Source organism: Chaetodon trifascialis, chromosome 16 (assembly GCF_039877785.1).
Source record: "Chaetodon trifascialis isolate fChaTrf1 chromosome 16, fChaTrf1.hap1, whole genome shotgun sequence".
Taxonomy (NCBI): domain Eukaryota; kingdom Metazoa; phylum Chordata; class Actinopteri; order Chaetodontiformes; family Chaetodontidae; genus Chaetodon; species Chaetodon trifascialis.
Genome location: NC_092071.1, coordinates 17,416,069 through 17,436,803, shown reverse-complemented (window position 1 = coordinate 17,436,803; position 20,735 = coordinate 17,416,069). Strand labels below are relative to the sequence as shown.

At 41.7% G+C, this 20,735-nt stretch overlaps 1 protein-coding gene across 2 annotated transcripts in view; it reads left to right on the top strand.

Moving 5' to 3' along the window:
• Positions 1 to 370: 370 nt before the first annotated feature.
• LOC139344508 (roundabout homolog 2-like) overlaps positions 371 to 20,735 on the top strand; it is a 76,202-nt gene continuing 55,837 nt past the window's right edge. For both annotated transcript variants that reach the window (XM_070982756.1, XM_070982754.1), the window contains exons 1-2: positions 371 to 931; positions 4,752 to 5,078. In XM_070982756.1, coding sequence (XP_070838857.1) covers positions 877 to 931; positions 4,752 to 5,078 — 382 coding nt within the window. In that variant the 5' untranslated portion in view covers positions 371 to 876. The remainder of the gene's footprint in view (positions 932 to 4,751; positions 5,079 to 20,735) is intronic.

Genomic DNA, 20,735 nt, shown 5'->3' with positions numbered 1-20,735 from the left:
TTTTTGTTTGTTTGTTTGTTCTGTTATTTGTGAGGTAAAGAGGACAGCCATGCAATTAAATACAAATAAATACTACTTGCAAAAATCCATCCATGACGATGTTAAGAAAGAAAGAAAGAAAGAAAGAAAGAAAGAAAGAAAGAAAGAACCTGAGCGACACAGCGACCGGAGCAGCATACTTTAATTTCAACGCATATTGATCATGCTGCCAAGTATCAGCTGTTTTTGGTAAATTATCTCCCAGAAAAAAATGGAAGGAAACACTAATGAGCGTCATTATCAGAATCCAATTGTCCAGAGTGTGAATCACTCCTGAGTTTTAGTGCTCAGCTCTATTGTGTGTGTGCGTGTGTGTGTTCCGTCCGCCGTTAGTTTCTCCCAGGGCAGCGGAGTGGAGAGGAGGGGCTGTGCTGTGCGGCACCGCGTAGCTTCTCACCTCTGACTGAATCCCATCTCCACCTCTCATCTCCCAACTTGTCCCGCGTGAGGATGGATGCGTTTCCCTGCACCGGGACCCGGTGAAGTGCCAGAGAAATGCGGTCGGACCGGGAAAGCCATCGGTAACTGGAGTGTCTTTGGGCGTCGGTGATGTTTGCAGTTGGTGACTGCAGAAATTTCCCAACGTGTCGGCGAGTCGACAGACCACTGCTTACTGGTGCGCTCTTGGAGAGGAAGAAGAATGGGCATGAGGATGAGGTCTTTCAGCAGCTGAAATAACTGTTTTGGTTGTTTTAGTTCACTAACTTAAGGCAGCAAATTGTCACAAAGCCGCACGAGTGTAAACAGGATTGACTGATTAATTGATTGTTGGGGGGTTTTTTTTTTCGCTTGAGGAGGAATTCATGCGCCGATAGCTCACGGGGCCAATATGCCAGAATGGGTCCTCTACAGTATTTCTTTCTCTGTGGACTTCTGTACACCAAAACCTACGGTAAGTTTATCCATACATTTCTATTCTAATGTTGTGGTTGAAATGAAGTGTCGCCTCACATTTAGCTGGAGTAAAACACACTGGGATGTGAGCTTTCGACCCATAGTCTCCTCAGTTCAAGTGCATCAAGAAAGATATCGACTGTGATATCATGATGTAACGTTACAATGGATTTGATGCTCCACATCCATTAATTGCTGTCTGAAATCATGACTGCATCAAGCCAACACGCCAATTCATAGTTGGTTAATTTAGTCTTGATATAAGATGTTGTGCCAGGCCGCTTGGGGAGACGAAAGTTCTTCATTTATTCATGAGGTCTGCCTTAATTGAACACATTTGTTACTTGAATATAATCTTTTGCAGCTTTAACATTGCCTGTAATTGCTTAGGTAGGCCTACTGTGTGGTTTCAAATGCATAAAAACGTCCACAATAAACTTTTTTTTTGTATCCTCAAACATATCTGAATTAATATTCTTTTTGATCTCATGAACTCATTGTGCTGGTCTCTGGTTTCTTATAGTCCTTCATAAGTGTTGCTATAATTTATCAGACCGTGCTTGCACTTTGCTGTAATGGACTTGCACTGTCTTGGGTCACATTCTGTGTGGCCTTTTGTGAAAGGTTGCTCAGGTGAATGATGAAGCTAACTGTGTGTCCTATAGCTGAAAGGTCTAATGTGCCATAGAGAAGGTGCTTACTCATATAGTCTGGAAATTCACCCCTGACTGTGTCGGTCTACAGATTACTCATACAATGCATGGACCTGCTGTAGAAATGTTCCAATGCAGCTTCACCTAAGAGACATATCTGAGATTCACGACAGGTAGTGTTGTCCTTATCACTGCACTGGTTTGTACTACTATGTCCCCTGAAGACCACAGAACATAAATCTGTGTCAGTGGAGTAAATGAAGTGCAGGTGTGAGCAGAACGTTAAGTGGGTGCAGATTTGGGTGGTTCCAGGACATTTCAGTTCCTCGTTTATTTGGCACAGCACATCTGTGCAATCCAAAGTAAAGCAATGCAGTGAAGCCCCCACTATCTCCGTGAAGCTTATAGTGATCTGTTTTCGTAAGACATAATTTCAGGAAGCTGTTGATTTAACTCTAAGGTCGCTCTGGACGCTGTAGTTTGCATTAGACTGCTGCTGAAAGGTGTTTTTTCCAGCCTGTTCAACATCCATCCAGCACAGTCTCGACAAACATTACATGCTTCACAAAAACAGAATTCATTGCAGGGCTGTTGTGCTGGCTTCCAATCAATTCTGCAGATATATGTATAAACAGGTAACTCTGTGAACATGTCAGCCTTTTTTTACTCACAATTCAAACATCTGTACGAAAGAGACATACATAATGTCAATAGATGCTGTCTGACTGACCTGCCCTTGGCAATACTGTAGGTAATCTGTGATTTATTAAAGAGATAATGCTGAGACTTTGCAGTCTGTGCACAATACAGTTTATATAACATGGATAGTGTGCCCATGTCGACTGTTTGTATCAATCCTAAGTCTTCTATCAATACTATTGATTTTGACTTTGCAGGACTTGGACTGACTTTGTGGTTGTGACGTCTCAAACTTTAATTCTCAAATGACAGAATGAATCTGAAAGTCAGGTGCTCTGTGTTTGTCAAAGGAATGTTTTGGTTTTAAGCCTGAACTGAGTCCTCTGAACTCTGCTGGTAAACATATGTCACCTCCAAGTAACTTATTAGAGTGGTCCTACTTACAAGCACTGACATGTTCCTGACCAGCTTTTTCTGCAAGACCTTGAGCTCTGGCTTCAGCACCATGGATAGATCCCTATAAACAGACTCATTGCCAAAGACAAAAAAAAAAAAAAAAGACACAAAGCTTTATGCTTAAGACCAAAATGCTATTCTCAATGTGTCTTTACCAAGAACCTTCATTTTAAGACTGCAGTCAAATTATCATTTCATTTATAACCTGCACAGGTAATAATACAGGACCATTCAGCTGTTTAAATGCCAACATTTATTCAAGGACTCGCATAGAAAATCAAAATATCCATCATCTATTCATTTTCTATCCCCACTTATTCATATTCAGGGTCATGGGGTGCTGTAGCATGCATGGAGCAGAAAGCAGACAAACCCCCTGGATGGGTTGCCAGTCCAGAGCTAACAGGCTGACAGGACCCCGCTGGACCTTCTTGCTGTTAGATGACAGTACCAACCGCTGAGGCACTGAGCCACCCACAATTTAAATCATCTAATTTCAATTCTGTTGTCTGACACCACAAGTCTCAAACTCTGCATTAGCCACAGCGGAGACTCAGTAATGGGACAACCAATTAGAAGAAGTCAGTATTTCACAGACTGTGTGTTCATTTGTGTGTCATTGTGGATCCACATAAATGTTGCTCAACCGAGAGACATATGTATAGGGTTTTAAAAACATGTTAAAAATATAATATATCCCCATGGTCTGGTGTGTTGGCGCCAGCTAATGGAATGCTTTTTGTCAACAAACCTCTTAACATAAACTGTCACATCAATTTTACTCAGATTTGTAGCTTTATTTTGGTTGCTGTGTAGCAGCCAATCATCATGGTTGCCTTTGCAATTTGTATGATTTGTCACCATCAGAGGCAAAAAGACAAAACCCTGTGAAACATCATTTTCATTTATTTATATCTTATTTATTTCTTTGCCTTGTGATGGTCCAAAAAGTCTGTTTTAGCAACTCCAAAATTACACTCCGGGTTTGTTTGCATGCACAGAACAGAAAAGGGAGACGTTTTAACACAGATATTATAATGTGCTCATGCACCATGAAAACAGATGAGAGCTGTGAAGGTGTCATGTCTGTAAACAAACACAGTGGCACTACATTTGGGTCATTCCTCTGTGACATTTAGAGGAAAGATTTAAGAAAAGGCATTGAAGGTGTTCACATGGCCAAATCAATGGAAAGAGTGAACAGAGCTACAGCTCTAAGCCGGGTTGTAGCTACACAAATTATGACATTACTCTTATCCAGATAGACAGAAACACATTCTCTTGACATTTGCTGAGGACTGTCTATTATAGAGGCCTACTCTTGTTAAAATCTAAATATTATGCATATTAACATAATAATGTAGCCTTTAAGGAGGTAAAAGAATGGTAAACTTTGCATACCCGCACCATTACAGTACAAAGTGAAAAGCCCAATGTATCAGTCGCTGTTCTGCACCCACTGAGACAGCATGTTTGATGATGGTAGTGTTTGATGGAACGTGTTAATGAAAAAGCTAATGAGATGTAATGACTCCTCAGCTCCTGTCTGTGGAAGTAAATATGTGAGTCTGAGTGTAGTAACACAGCACATAGTGCAGCCAGTAAGAACCTGACACTAATCAACTTTCCTTTCAAGGACCCTAATGAAATTAGTGTATTCTAGTTTTGTTCTACCAATCACATTTACAAATGTGTGTATATCTATGGTTAACTGTTTTAAAAAGGCAGTGGAAACATTACAACTGCATAGTTTGTTTTCCTTTCAGGGATTTGACTTGGTGTTTTCTGTGTGTCATCTTGTTTTAATGAAAAGTGGAATGGTAATCAACAACACCCTGTCATTTTCTGGTTTTATTTTAGTGATGAGTGGGTGCTGCTTTGCTCTTTTTTCGCTGCACTTTGATATTCTGTTTACCAAGTTTATGTTCATGCTACCTTTATAGTTTATTGCATTTACCCCAAAACATTCTGCTGTTGCTGCTGCAGCAAAATTGAAATGCATTATTTATGCATGTAAATATTATGGCTATTTCTTTAATGGGACTTCTTGACTCGCTTGTTTCCCTCTAGGGTCTCGTCTCCGCCAGGAAGACTTCCCTCCCCGCATTGTGGAGCACCCCTCTGACCTCATTGTGTCCAAAGGGGAACCAGCCACTCTCAACTGTAAGGCAGAGGGCCGTCCAACCCCCACAGTGGAATGGTACAAAGATGGGGAGCGCGTTGAGACGGACCGTGACAACCCCCGCTCCCACCGCATGCTGCTGCCCAGTGGGTCCCTCTTCTTCCTGCGCATCGTCCACGGACGACGGAGCAAGCCCGACGACGGCAGCTACGTGTGCGTAGCCCGAAACTATCTGGGAGAGGCCGTAAGCCGGAATGCATCTCTAGAAGTAGCCTGTAAGTCTAAGTTTTTATTATGCCCCTGTGGATATAAATGTAGTTCCCTGGTCAAAGGAATCTCAGTGTTGCATGACACAAAAATGGAAAAATTATTATGCAGTTATGTATTGAGGTTGGTAACCTTTATGTGGTATACGCACACGTGAAAGTGTGTTAATGTTGAATCTGAAAAAGGTAGAGTTTATGTTAAATTAAGCATAACATTTCTGGGCTGTTGTGCTAAGGGATCCATATATACGATGTCATCTGTCATAATATGAGCAACATCACCTATCCACTGAACCTACAAGTGTGTGTGTGCGTATGCCTAGCCGTGTGCATAGCATGTGTGTGCATATGCGTGTGAATATGTTTTCAGACTGCTAGTGAGACCTGTTTGGATGACCTGTTTGAGTAATGTATGGGCAGAGCTGTGAATCGCTCCAGGGAGGGAGAGAAAAGGGGGCAGGATTTTAACCTAGCTAACTCCCTTTCACTGTTTGGATTTGGAAAGATGTAGCATGCTCCCAGCCAGTTCTCTCCCTGTGTGGGAGAGAGGCGCTCTGGGCTATTCACATTTCCATTATGTGCTAAACTGAGCTGATTTCTTGCCATGAACAAGATGCACACACGCTCGGACGCACACACAGATATACATGCATGCACACACAAACACCCACACTGTCTCTCCTGCTCTCTGTTTCTCACTCTCATACAGATGTGCTACACTAGCAAGAAATAGGCAAAACCAGACAAACAGTGTATTGCAATTTGACTGTAAATTCACAAAACATTTACCCACCCAAACATTTCTATATACATGCCCATTAGTGGAATCTTTGTCCTGTTTTGAATCATAAAATGGGACATAATGACTTGACTATGGTGTATACTGTTTGCTGTAATAAGATTTTGAGGAGACTCTCCCCATCAGAATTATGGTCTTTACAGTGTTGCTGCTACGTGCTGATTTGTCACCCAACTCTATTTGGATTTAAGGGGAAATCATGGAATAGAGAGAGAAAAAAAAAGAAAAACAAGAGCCCTGAGCCTAATAGCAACTCTGTGGAGACATCATCAGAGATATTAGTGTGTTTTTGTGCACCACATCCTCTCTTTGTCTTATTGCCTTTTCCACATTAGACTTGTATTTCTATTGTCCTCTTTTACTGGTGCTGTTTCCACGTCTTTCTCTCTTCCACGTCAGTTCATCAATAGTGGTGAACTGTCCTGGAAATACTAATGCTTAAGGAGATGCTGGGTATTGTGTGTGCATCCTATTCCAGGATACCGGATTGGCTTTTATAGATAAAATGAGACATTGTGGTGTTTGATTTTCTAGTTGATCACGATCTAGTGCTCAAGCTAACAGCATCCCTGTCTCATTGTAATCAGAATTTACACTGTTCATCACATTTACATTGCACATCTTGAACAGAACAGTTGTATTTGACGATAGTGAATAATTCTTTCTCATAAAGAACCCGGAGACCCAAAACTGTCGTTATAGTGTCAAGAGACAAATGTTATAGATGCTCCACTGATTCCCTTGACTGGATGGAGGCCGACTTTATGAACATAATGACTGTGTCAGAGTGATTTTGTGGGGATTTATTCGTTCTCCGCAGCCCTGTTCTCTGAAAGAGGCATTCTGAATTAATTTTCTGAGTTAATTGTCACATGCATTGTAAGTGTAGGAGCTGCAATTATTATTTACAAATTGTTTTTTTCTGTTGTTGGAAGAGAGGTACGCTACTTATGTACGACACATATGGAGGGTAGAATAGCAAACACCATGTATTGTTGCAAATATCAGGTACCAAACATAGAGCAGCTAAATCTAAATATTGAGAATTAGATATGGCATATGTTTTCCTTTCACTCCAGAGCAGCTTAAATGTTTCTTGACAGTCTTGAATGATTTGTTGTTGAATATTGGGTCATTCTTGAAGCCTTGTTTATGTCTCTTCATGAATTTGTATGCATATGGCAATATGTATGCAGGCAATAACATATGAGGTTATGGGGACATCCTCAGTGATCAGTGTTTGCACAGTGGAGTGCATTTCATACTTAAGTAAGTCTCTTCTTTGGCTGCTTTATGATTGTGCAGATCAACCACAGGGCCAAAATACTTTCAATCCCAATGTGTATTAGTGTCAATATCAAGTATCTGCTATTTCACTACTGCAGGATTCTCAGTTTCCTTATTGTCAGGTCTCATTTAAAGTTGGATGGCAGCATAATGACTGTGTGGGCTTCACAGATTAGTTATTTCAATCCTCCTCTTTGCATTGTTTTTCTGCCTAACCCCACATATTTCTGATGTTCACTATCCAGTAGAAGAAGCTACATCCAGACATCTTACTTACAACATTACCTACAAATAAAGTCTTGTTTGCCAGTTGAAACAACAGACACTAACCCATTTTGCTCTATGTTGCATTCTCTTGTGCAGACAGTGTCAATAGGTTGTTTTTTCTGGAACATCTCTTACATAAAAGACAGTACACCAAGGCAGCCTCTAGTCTTCTTTGTGTAATTTCAGAATATCATGGCTACAGGGATGCATAATCGCATGACTCCTTTAGGGGCTGCGGGATCCTGCCAGTATTGCTGCAGCCAAAGTTGTCATGCAATGCTGCGGGTGGGAGCAAGTGGGGATGCACTGACAGTGAGCCTAGCTCAAAATGGTCTGTTTCCTTAGAGTCCACACACATCCTCAAATTTTCTAATGGGGTTTTAGTATTGTATCTCGACCAGTGGCTTAGAAAATGTGCCTAACTAGAGGGGTGCTGCTCCCTCGGGTGCATTTGTGCTGTACAAACTCAATTTTGGTGGTTCGTCGTGCATTTTATGAGCTGCAGTGTGACTGAAATTTGAAGGAGCATTATTCAGTCCATGTGATGCAAAACATTTCAGCTGTTTAAGATGGCAGCAAAGCTTAAAATATGTAAATTATGTAGATATGTCAGACAAATCTACAGATGGCAGCTTGGTAAATACACATGGCATGCTTCATAATATTAAGTCTGGCATTCATATAAATTAACCAAGCCTTACTTATTTCTACATACTTATTTTTCCATACATGTTGCAAAATACAGATCATGACAAAGAAGCATTAGTACACTAGGAAAATCATATTGTTTTTCTCCTGTTTAAACTGAAAATACTTATGCTTTCCTCACCATGTATTTATTTCCTCTCATTTACTTTATTACCTACTAACACATTTGTTCCCTTCAGGCTCACTTCAGTACAGTTGTGATGTCCATTAAGACAGTATTAACATGTTTTTATTCCATCTGCATGGTAACTTCATCCTTGCTAAAATGTTGATGGTTTTTTATAGGATGGTGAATTTGCATGGGAAGTGGCTTACACTACACTAACACTACTGCATTGTTACACTACAACGCATACATAGCTTGCATTAGCTGAAAATGATTTTCTTGGACTGGAAATAAGAAAGCCAAACGGAAAACCCTGAAGAGAAGCAAATTTGATCCAAGGCCAGTCAGGGAACAAGTATAAGCTGATCGACCATCACTGGGCACAAATCTGGAGTATTTTCACCCTTGTTGAAATTCTATTTCCTGCACAGTCTTGTTGGCTGCATATTTGACACAGATGATAACATCAGCCATTTCACAGAGAAATGAGGCCATGTCTGTTTATTATTAGAAGGTCTTGTATTTTTGCTTGATAAATAAGACTCGTGTTTCTCTTACTGTTGCAGCGTGTCACTTGTTTCTCACATCCAAGTATGTAATTTTAATAATCAACAGTCACCTGCTGTCAATGTGTACAATCGCACACGGCCAACCACCGAGCCAGCTTTTCACATCTCCAGTTTGTTTATTCAGACGCTGCAGCTGAGCACTACTTCAGAGCAACGTCAACAAACAACTGTGCGACCTCCAGGCCACCAGTGGACTGGCACTAATCATCAGAGTGAGTGGCTGTTGATGGAATTAGAACAGCTCCCTCAAACTATTAAGAGAGGACAGAAAGACGTAAACAGTGATGTGTTGAAGGGAGGTGTGGGTGGAGGGGCGGTGGATGCCAGGGTGATCATTAGTACAAAACTCAAGAGCAAGATGAGTCCCCCTCCGTTTAACTGTGCTAAGTGAATTAGAAGTATAGTTACTGAGCCAGACAATCATCAGTTAAATCCCCCTAGTTGCAGGCGGCCAACAGCCCAAGCAGCCACAATGCTTAATAAATCAGTGTTTGGATTTGTGTTTTTAAGTGCATTGTCGTAATTATTTTGATGAGAGATTAAACCCACTGAATATTTATTTCAATTTTGTGTAGAATTAACGCTTCAGATTCTTTTTTTGATGTGCAGTCGTGTACTCTGAGCCAAGATCTGTAAAAAAGAGCGTGTAATAAATTAAATGTAGCTTGAAAATTGTCACAAATTTTGTCACAAAACGGAAGGTATGCAATTTTGAGATGCAGGCTTACCCAGCGTACATTAGGCAGACATTCGTGTTGGGATGGCAGAAGCTAGCTACCAAAAATTGTTGCTTAGCACTGACCATACAGCTGTGGCAGATGGGGAATGTCATTAGTTTTGCAGGTACTTGCATATAAACCAAAGTATTAGACAAATTAAAATGCTGACCTCATGACGGCACTAGATGTATGAACCATGCTGCTAGCGTGGCTGAAAATGTAAACATGGCTAGGAAGCTGGAGTGCCTGGAGAGAACCCACGCATGCACGGGAAGAACAGGCAAGCTTCACACAGAAAGGCCCTGCCTGACCCGGGGATCGAACCAGCGACCTTCTTGCTGTGAGGCACGCGCACTACCTGCTGCTCCACCGTGCTGCCCTATATGAATTTATTCTTATTATTATCATTATTCAATTGAGGCCATAAAGGTTGCCAGAAAATTGTCTAATTTTGAGCCACTCTGCACTGAAGAGTATGCAGTAAACAACTTAGTTTGAGAGTCAAAGCCATGCTTTCTGCAGGCTTGAAACAGTGTTCTCCACCAAAGTGCATTACATAGAAAGAATTGTTTATCCCCACCTCCATATTTGTGTTTTACAGCTGGCGTACACCACGTGGGTAGTGGATTCGAAAACCTTTGTGTTTGGTCAAGCATCCAGTAGATCCTGCTCTGCATTCTGGGTGGTATCTCTGTTATGATACTAGAAATCAGGTTGTGGTCAGCCATTAATATTATGCAGCTCCCAGTTAGTGCTAGTGGTGGGAATCTGAAAATGTAGTACACCACTTACAGTAAGGTTCAGTAGGATTTCTACCGGGAGGCATTCTCTGGTGTTTTGGAAAGTGGCAAGTTGCCATTAATCATGCATTTCACTCTTACCCATTGACAACATCCAAACTTGGTGCCTGCCAGCCAGCCCTGTGTGTTCCCAGGCAGATTGTCAATGTTTTCTGTGAGTAGATAGGTTGGCCACATTGCACCATCTGTTGCCAGTCCAACAGCCCTCCTGTGTACTTATCCCCTGTTTGCCTTCCTCTGCCTTACTTCTGTTAAGCCGGTACAGAGTACTGAATTTTTTGTGAATTCAGCTGATTAGAACTGATCTTTCTCAGCCGTCGAGGTGTTGAGGACAAGTTTGTGATCTCATTATTTTTTTTGTCATTATCACCATTAGCACTCATCTTCATATTATGAAATGATGTGATATACAAATTGGTTGCAAATTGGTTGCAAGAACTTCAAGGTTGCAAGAACTTCAAGTACACATTGATGAAGCTTCTACCTTCATGATTTGGGGAAGCATATACTGCACTGTGTGTGTACAATTGGAAGGTGCAATGGGATGAATATTATCATTTCCTATTCTTTGAATGATGTCATTCAAGCACAGACACAATTAAGATGTGTAAAGCCAGAGGCAGTTCAGGAACACGATGGCGCACTTGAGAATAATTTCCTGTTCCTGTGTCATGTGGATGTCACCACCATCCTGCCCCTTCAGGAGACTTGGGGTCTATTCACTCCAATGGGAGAGGTGAACAATGGCCCAGACTATGGCTGAATCTTTCACCCCTCAGTGACTGAGATAAATGTTGGACCCATTTTTCATAAACCACATATTTTTCAAACATTCTGACACTGAAATGGTTTGAGACCTGTCACATTCTTGCAGGATCTGTCCGTCTCAACAACAAATTGTCACCTGATCCAGAGAAGGAGCAAGCTTAAGCGAGCTGCAAAATAAGGCGCAAACATTAAATTTGTACTCTATCTATCTAATGCTGTATTGTTTCAACATGGACCAGCAAAGTCCATCGGTAACATATCGCACCCACTCAGGAGACATAAAGCATATCTTCCATCTTTGGTAATATTGTATTCCTGCACTACATAAGCAAAATTCTTTAAAAGCTATAGGAGGTGATCACACTGGAAAAAGTGAGACATACTATATATATCCCCCATGAGGTATTTTTTGCAGTGGGGCCATCTTGCTGTAGTTAGGCAGCACATAATCAGCTATCACCACCAGCAAGCTGCACATAACTGTTTACAGCAGCTACGTTAAGGCAATCAAAAACATTGCAGTAACTGAAACACAAATCTGACCATTCTGAAAAAGTGCTCCACTAATGTTAGTCCAAGCTTGATGTTTGTTGTTGATGTTGTGGCAAATTGTGTCCATTTAATCAGATACTGTTGCTCTGGGCAGTCAGTAATAAGGACGACTAGGTAATTTCTGTTTTTGACATTGCTGTGTGGAAATACAGCCCCTGAGCTCTTATGATTGGACAGCAGAGACATAGCTGCAGAGCCCCAGAGCATTCGTCTGGTCAGAGTTCAACTTTTTCCAACTCAGTTCAGAGTTCATTCCTTCAGAGGCACACAAAACACACAAAATTCTTAAATGCTCTAAAACTAATTGACAAATTTCAGTGAAATGGCCAGCAGTTTTTGCCAGTTAACATGTTCTATATAGCTTTAATCCTTCTATAATGTAGCGTATTGGGCTGAATCATGGTAGATAACGGCTGCAAGCTTTTTGCTGCAGGTGTGATTCATATGCAACTCTGCCTGCAATGATGGGGAACATTTTAGGGAGGCTGGAGTTGCCTGTTTGAGGACAATGGATTGTTGCTTTCAATGAGGTTACACAGGAGGTCAGATGTGTGTATAATGATAATGTACAGTCGATTGCCATCTGTGTTCTCAAAGGACTATTTGCATTTTGTGCATACAATACATGCTGTAGTTGCTGTCTTGTGCAGTGGTTGATTATAGAAGCATATTTGCCTTTAATGTGGCTGATGAAATGGCCACACTACCTTTGTAATAGTTTTCTTTTTGGTTTTTGTATCAGTGAAAGACAATAATAAGATAATAATAATTACAGCTTTGAAAACACATAGGAGATTTATTTTCATCTGTTTTTGGTGGTCTGATGTTTAATACAGTGAAAATATAGAGGTGGCCAGACCAGGCAAGTGGAACTAATTTATGCATATTTTTTGGCTGAAGACAGTGAGATAAGGGGCTAGCATCTGGTGCTAACTGGACCATGCTCACTCCTTGGAGGTCTGTGCATTATGAGGTTCGGTAAGTTAGCTAAGGGCTAGCATCTGGTGTTAATTGGACCATGCAAACACCTTTAAGAGCTCTGGTGCACTTTCTTACAGTTGGTTGGAAGAAACATATGCCTGGTGTGAGGAAACATACTAACTGGATTTACTGAGTTGAAGCTTGTTGTAGCTTTCTAATTCTCTTAAGAAGCAGCTCTTGTAAGCTGTGTGTAAATTCAAGATACAATACAACATGTTACTTTTTTCAGTCAATTAGGCTTATTTTAATACATTCAACCCAAGTTTCATGTGTGTCTTCCAAATGGGTTTATGCACTGGGTAGCCACTTTGTTAGGTACACCTAATAAATGCAATCCAATATAACTGCTCTGCCAGAAAGTTAACCTTTCACGTCTATAATTTTGTGAACATTGTCATAAAGGTGTCAATTAAATCATATGTTTCATCAATGAGGTCATGGTCAGTTGTCATTACAGGCTTAGAGATTGTATTGAGAGATGTTTCTAATATTGTGCCCCCCTCGTGTGTGAAAATTAGAATCACCTCTCAGTATAATGTAGCTCAGTACAACAGCATCACTAACCATGACCTCAAAACAAGGAGAATTTAATTTACACATTTCCATAAAAAGGATTAAATTATTTCATTTGGCTCAATGTTGTGCTCAACTGGTTTCATTTGTCCTCATATAAATGATTTAACTGCTGTTTTATCAAATGTACCATTGAGTTTAGAGCTATTGTTGGAATTCCTTCAAAATAAAAGACATAATTAAATCTGTATCGTGATTAAAAGGTTTTCGAAAAAATTGAGTGAATTAGTGCAGCTTGACAGTACCAGTTCCAAAATGAATGGCTGGACTAGGCTGCATTCACTGTAAAGTTAAGTATAATGACAGCAGCAGTCGCCATCATCCTTGACGCTGTGTGACAGTGATTGTGCTTAAGAAGTCACTGGCAAAACTCTAGTAAAGATCATATTGGGCCAAGCTGCTCCCCTGCACCTGTTACAGCCCATGACTGAGGATCCCTGTTATGAATAAACCAAATACTCACATCTGCTTGAGGTGGTCTGCCTACGAATTAAAAATCCTCCAACAAAACAGGAATGGAATGATGTAGCTTCCAACTTCTCCGTCCCCATCTGACAGGCACTGCTTCTTGTACAGTGAGAAAAATATGTATAATGTCATAGAAGCCTTGAGTTTCAATGCTTAAGTTGCACTTGTCTAAGAGAATACTGTGTGTTAATAATTATCCCAGATATTTCCAGATATACCGTATGTATATTCACCCATGCTATACACACAGAGCCATTTGATAATTTTTATTTTGGTTGTACATGATTGGGCTGGGACTTGGCAAAGACCATACCACACAATCCATTTTCAATATGATGGATTACAAAATGATTCATTACTCCCCACTGTCTACCTTTCAAGGTAGTATATTGTGATGCTGCACACGGTACATTATTTGCTATAATTTAATGCAGTCGTGTTTCAACATTTGAATTTAAAATATGGCTATACATCTCCTTTTAGATGAGTTGGCGCTGCCTTAAGCTACTCCATTAGCAGACCTTGAATGAGGCCTTCACAGTGTTACAGATACAGCTGTAACTTATTGCTGCTGTCATCCATGGAAGCTGCAGCTGGGTGTAGCCCTCTGTTTCCTGAAAGCTACATCCAACCGTGTCTGAGTGTGACAAAGCTAAGTCATGTGTCTTTCAGGAAAATGATAATAGTTCATAATTGTTGCTGCACAGTGATTGATGTGCAATCTCTGCAAAAAACTCGTCTTGGTATGTGGGTGAGATGGCATCTTGAAGCACATTTGTTACACATGAAAAAAGAAGACATCCGGTGACTCATTCACAAGCAGTAGCAACGTATACCAGTGAAGAATAAAGATTATACCACATTATATTAAGCCAGACTGGAAGCTAGTCATTGTGTTAAAACGTGTCTTGTATTTTCATGGTGTACTGCCACTAATTTGAATAAGCTTATCCACTCCCCTCAGTGGTCTCAGGTCTGGCTGGTGTGATGAGAGTGAAGAACATCACCAGCCAGCCAGAGGGGCTCTGCAGTTGGTTTATTATTCATGTAGCCAAGCCAACATTCCACCAATCTAGGCCAAAGTGCTGTTACAACTGCTAAGTGTCAAATTCCAGACTTCCGTTTGCCCGTTCATTCACCTCCATCACATCAGTTTGCCCAGAAATCGTCAACAACTCCATCCATTGTATCTCGTGATTCACAAGAAGTGGAGAGTGCCAGGGCCAGGGCAGCAGTGAGATGACATCAGACTTCCCCACCGTACACCTCAGTGAGTAAAAAGAAAAGGGAATATCCAGAAGCTTGATTAATTCATGAAATCCACTGAGCGTAGTATCTTTCTTTTATCCAACCCCCAATCCCACACACTCAAGCGTCTGTTTCCTCATGCTTTTTACCTGGGTTAGGTTATTTCAGAAATGAATGCTCTATACAAGACAAAGTGAGCGCACTTCTATGGCCTGTCACTGCCTCTTATACCGGCAGATCTTCAGAGTGCTGCACCCCAGTGTGTGTCAATTCATTCTCCACTGTTGTACAGGAGGTAATTGCAACAAGGCAGCAAATAAGATCCCATCCCATCTGACATGTGTCTGTTTGTGTCAAGCAAGCAATAGTTACTGATGGTGTTGGGAGGGCAGAGGGGTGAACTGGATGTCAGATTCAAAGCTAGTAAACTAAGTGTCTAAGTGGTTTATCTGGTAATGAAACAGATGCTAAGCATCCTGCACCTCACTATGATTTACTTTCTGTCGTTTATGCCAAATAAACTGTTTTGATCTTTCATTCACTTACATAGTCCTGCTTTTACTGCCTCATCTCCAACATTCAAAACAGCATTTCATAAGTCCTTAATTTCCCTAACACAGAGACATGGTAATCTGTGATTTATTTATTTATTTTTTGTTAAGATTGGATCTGATGCCTCCCACCTCATGGAATTTTGTGCACTCCATGCTCCTTTTACTGTTTGCTGTGAGGGCTCTTAAGTACCACACTGCAGCTGTAAAATCTCTTATCTGAATTAAATGTGATAGGAAGCACATGTCGGAGAGCTACAGAGTCTATACTGGTTTAACATCATCCTTACAGACACTTTACACTGGTTCACAATGGCGGATGGCATGCTGTGTAATTACATTTGTTGTAGAAGTGAAACATTTCTTTTCCTCAAAACTCATGCTTTTGAGAAATGTTCTTTCGTTCACAACCAGTGTTTGGCTGCTGTGTATGGTAGCAAAAAAGGGTTATCGTTGGCTGAGTTGAGTGTAAATGTGAAACAGACACAACAAGGCTAAGTGGATGTTGCACAATAGCAGCATTTTGTGGATTGGAGCCACAACACATTGCTTTTCCCTCTCTTTACCTTTTGCTTGCAATAACCCTTTATACCACAGGCTGAGTACAGGGGAGGGAAAGGTGGCACAAGACAACACCGATTCCGAGACTTAATTCATGTGCATCATGAGGAAAACCATAGCAGCAAGATGTAAACTCTGCACTTGAGAATGAATCACTGTTATTGAACCCGGCTTTTGTGAAAGAAATACAGGTAACATCCATTTAATTCAAAACAGAAGACAAAAAGTGTGGAAAGCTGTTTTATAAAGCTCTTGTGCTCCTGTGTAAAGGTTGATGCTCTCATGGTTAGTGGGTTAGCTTGGTCTCATGCTCCAGTAGTTAATGTGCACTAGTCCATTGCTGCAGATGTTGTCCGCATGGGGACTGGGACTGAGGAGTGACCAACAGAGCTCAGCATGGGGAGGGATGGACAGTGTGTTCCAGAACAGATGTTACCAGCCTTGTGCGTTTGTCATTTGGGCTTTAATCTGGTCATTGAAGGGCATTAGAGTATATAGAAGGCAAAAGCTCAGGGATGCTGCGTGCATGGGTACCCCAGCTGTCTGCACCCTTCAGAAGACACCCAACAAGCACACACACACACACACACACACACACACACACACACACACACACACACACACACACAGAAATGCTAAATTCACTCCCATAGTCAAGCTCCTTCTTGTCAAATCCACACCCATGTCCATGCGAACCAACCAAACGGCACACACTTTGTAATTGGCTCAGAATTAGGGCACATGGTGTATTGTTGAACCTGTGGAGATTATGCATTATGCTTGAATCTGTGGAGATTATGCAGCACTGGGATATTATGCCTCCATTTTCTCTGATTGCCTCTGTATTATTTCCCTGCCTGTGCTGTGGTGAATGTCCCACTCATTTCATTCTTTTTTCCTCCCTAATATTGTACCTCATTCTGTTTTCACTTCCCTCTCAATTCCCTTCTGTTCTTCTGCACCCTTCACTTCTCTCCCTCTACGATTTCGTTTCAGTCTTTCCTCTTCACTCTCCCCCCTCCTCCCTGCTTTCCCTCCTTTGGGCCTCTGGCTGTCTCCCCACAAGTGATGTTCTCCTGGCCAGATGATGCATGCATATCTCTTGTGTCTTCTTGATGCTAACTCACATCGACATTTGCACGGCATTGTGGGATTATGCTCTCGGTCATATTTCATGTAATGATGAAAATGATGATGGTGATGAGGATTCAGGGAGGGTGGTGGTGGTGGTGTGTGTATGTGTGGGGGGTGTTTCTATTTTCTGCCCTTGTCTTTTCTTCAATATCAATCAGTGCAGTGAGATAAGATGGAATAATTGGGTGTTCACAGAAAGTGTAGAAGGAATAACAAGTTTTGGTTGAGTTTGGATGGGTTCCTTTTCACTTTCCGTATCTCGGGAGCAACACCCATTCTGCTACACAAAGAACCAACCTCCATCAATCTTGGCAATGTGCATCAGTTTTGAACTGCACCACTTTCACAGCTGCTAATCCCTGGGTCATCTGGTTCTTTCTCATATTGGTTGTTTCTTGGGCAACCAGGCTTACATGAACGCCATGTTCTGATGAAGAGACAGGAAATGAAAATCATCCCTAGCACAGTAGCATTTTCCTTGCAAGTGTGCTAACAAGGGGAAATGTGTTCTAAGCAAAATCAGAGTGAGAAGGAAACAGGAAGGATAAATACATTCAGTGGGAGTGGAGGGAGGAATATGATTATTGGACGAACCCTCGAGTGAGACAGAGGGGCATGGCAGACTTTTTGCCCTCCAAAAGTGTCTCTTCCATTTGTGTTTACTCTGTGTGTGTGTGTGTGTGTGTGTGTGTGTGTGTGTGTGTGTGTGTGTGTGTGTGTGTGTGTGTGTGTGTGTGTGTGTGTGTGTGTGTGTGGGAGAGAGAGAGAGTCGCAGCAAGATGCGGGTGGTACTGTGCACATTTCAGGGACTTTGCAAAGCTGTGTCAGTGGATATAGCATCTATGGAAGAGAGATTTCTTCACAGTCTTCGCTACACCCTAATTAATCTGCTTAAACCTTCTAGGCCTGTCTCCAGCACTCTTACACATCAGAAAAGCCAGGCAGCTCTGAATCCAACCAGGATTTTCTCCATGGATGCCAGTCGAAAATCACTCTAGCTCCACAGCTGACGTCTCTCTGTCAGAGTGTGCAGAAATGCATATAAAGTAGAGACAAACATACACCTCATCATTTCCCTTTTGATGGATGTTGGGTGGGGATCAGTTGTCACAGGGGGTCATGAACCCCCTCAAACAATCATGTTGTTTGTTTGTATTGCCTGTCTGCATCCTCTGCCTATTGGATAGCAAGCACTTCCGTAGACAAAAGATCAAGCAATTTATTGACAGTTGTGTGTTAGCCTTACCCTAGGCTGTTACTGTGATCTGGGCCTTACACAAATACCAATGACAAAAGGGTGGCACTCATTTTGTGTCTCTTTATCTCAGTGTTAGTGCTAGGGCTAACAATTTTCCTGGAAATATCTGATGGAGTAAATTCAGACCTTACTGTAACAGTCAACTGCTTGTGAAAACTATCCAGACTTAAATTCAGCTTACCCACCTAACTGCATTTAAGCCATGTAGACATGTTTTGCTTGCTTTGATAGACAACAGATTCCCTCACACAAGAAATAATTCCAATTGGTAATTGCAAAGCTAGTCTTTGCAACAATATTGCATGACAAGTTGCAAGATGGCTTCTCTCTGATGCACTGGGATGCATCATTGGTGTTGTTTCTTGGGGATTTTCCTTCACCCTGGGTTGATCAAGTCCTGACTTGCATCCCAGCAGCAACAAACCATGGCTCTGCCCTCTTTACCTGATAGCCTTCTCTGTAGTTTGGTTTGTTGACTGCTTCTGCAGCTGCCTTGAGCATTTGGTCACTGTGCCAGTGGCAGCAGCCATTGGCCAATGCTGCAGTTACTGATGAGATACTGAGGAGACACTCTCCGAGCACACACAGGACAGGGAGGCAAGTCAATCTTGAACAATTTGTAAAGTTTGCCAGGCTTGGTGTCATAGACAGACTCAACTAGGAATCTAATGCGGTGGAGGTCAACCCGCCAGAACTCCAACCAAGTGATCTTTGACTACAGTGTGTTTTCCCACCCTGTACAGGCTCCTTGCTAACTCAGCCCCACCATCTCAATAAACTATACCTGCTCTACACCTACATGCGCTTCCTAGAGGAGATGTTGTCACTCCTTTTTCTTCGGCTTTGCCAATCTGGCAGCTTGCAAAGCAGTCAAGGCCCGATCGCCCTGTTGCCACCATCCCAACAAGAGCCGTCCTCCTTATCCATGCCTCTGCCACCTGCTGCTCTCTGGCAGCTCTCCACTCTCTGCCTGTGTGCACTTCAGTGCTAGCTACTGCTACTTTGGGGTCCTTTGAGTCCCTGCACTGCATAGCTTCTCTTGTTTGTCTCCTCATGAATCTTCATCCATTGAAGGAGAGCTGTGTTGGTGTGCCTATACAGAGCAGCACTGCTTAAGCTCCTTGGATGATGAGCTTTTTCTCCAGGGCTTCCACAGTTGAAATAGGAACATCATATGGTAGCAGTGACCATAAAAACACAGAGCGGCCTCCAACCCCATGCTTTTGACTCACTGTTCTGCCAATGTTTGGATGGTGGTTTTGCTGCCAGGGACTGATGGTGGTGTGGCAGTCAGATCCATGTAAGCTCTGATTGGTGGCTGCAGCACACAGGTTTTTGTCGTACTTGGCACTCCACCTTGACCAACCTATTCTCGGTGAGGGTGAAGAGGATGATCATGATGGTGCAGTCGGTTATGATTCCCTCCTCAAGCTTGTGCCAGACCCAGAAGTAAATCCCATCTGGAAGTTGTTGTAGGAATCCAGACCCCATTGATCTTGTTGGGTACATGGTATGGAGGAGCCTCTTCAAACCAGCCTGTGCAATATGAAACCATCATGTTGTAAGGTCCAACCACAGGATCACCCCCCTTGCCTTCTTTTACTTCTCTTAGGAGTTGACTGACTGCCTCTGTATGCTCCAAGCATCCAGGTGTTGCAGAGATCCCACCTTTCTGTACTGACATGTCAGTGCAGTTGTTCTTTTGACAGAATTTTGTAAGTTGTTGTGACAAGATGCTGAAAAATATTTGCCTTGTGTCCTGAGGGGGTGAGATGGTTCTAAACTGTTCAATGTTTTTGGAGTCATACTCCAAATACCTTTGGTGTTTGTGGTGTTGGTTGTCCAAATGTTTTTGAATCTGTTGGGATACTTCTGGTCTTTATGTTACAATGCATTTTTGATATGATGATTAAAAGTAAATCTGACACATGTAACAGTGTGTCTTACTCAATACCCAGCCTTAGAATTGAAAATCTTATGGTTTGAATTGTGAATCAAGACATGACTTTGATTGAGGATGAATTAATGAAAATTATAAATGCAGAACTGTATTTAAAACCTTTTGTGGTGATTATGAGAATTTGGACTACAGTCTTATTAGTTAGAGCTTGCTCAAGGATGATTAAATAGGAGAGTAGAGACATATTTTGGATATCAACCCTATTCCCTTTCAAAAGCAAGATAAATAAGGTATTAACACTTGACCTGTAGGTTCCGTTGATTTGAAATCTCTTTTGACTGTTGCTGGAGCAGCTGAAGCATTTGCAATCATTCTTTTCACACTTTGAAACAATCTGCTTGAGCTTGCTTATAATAA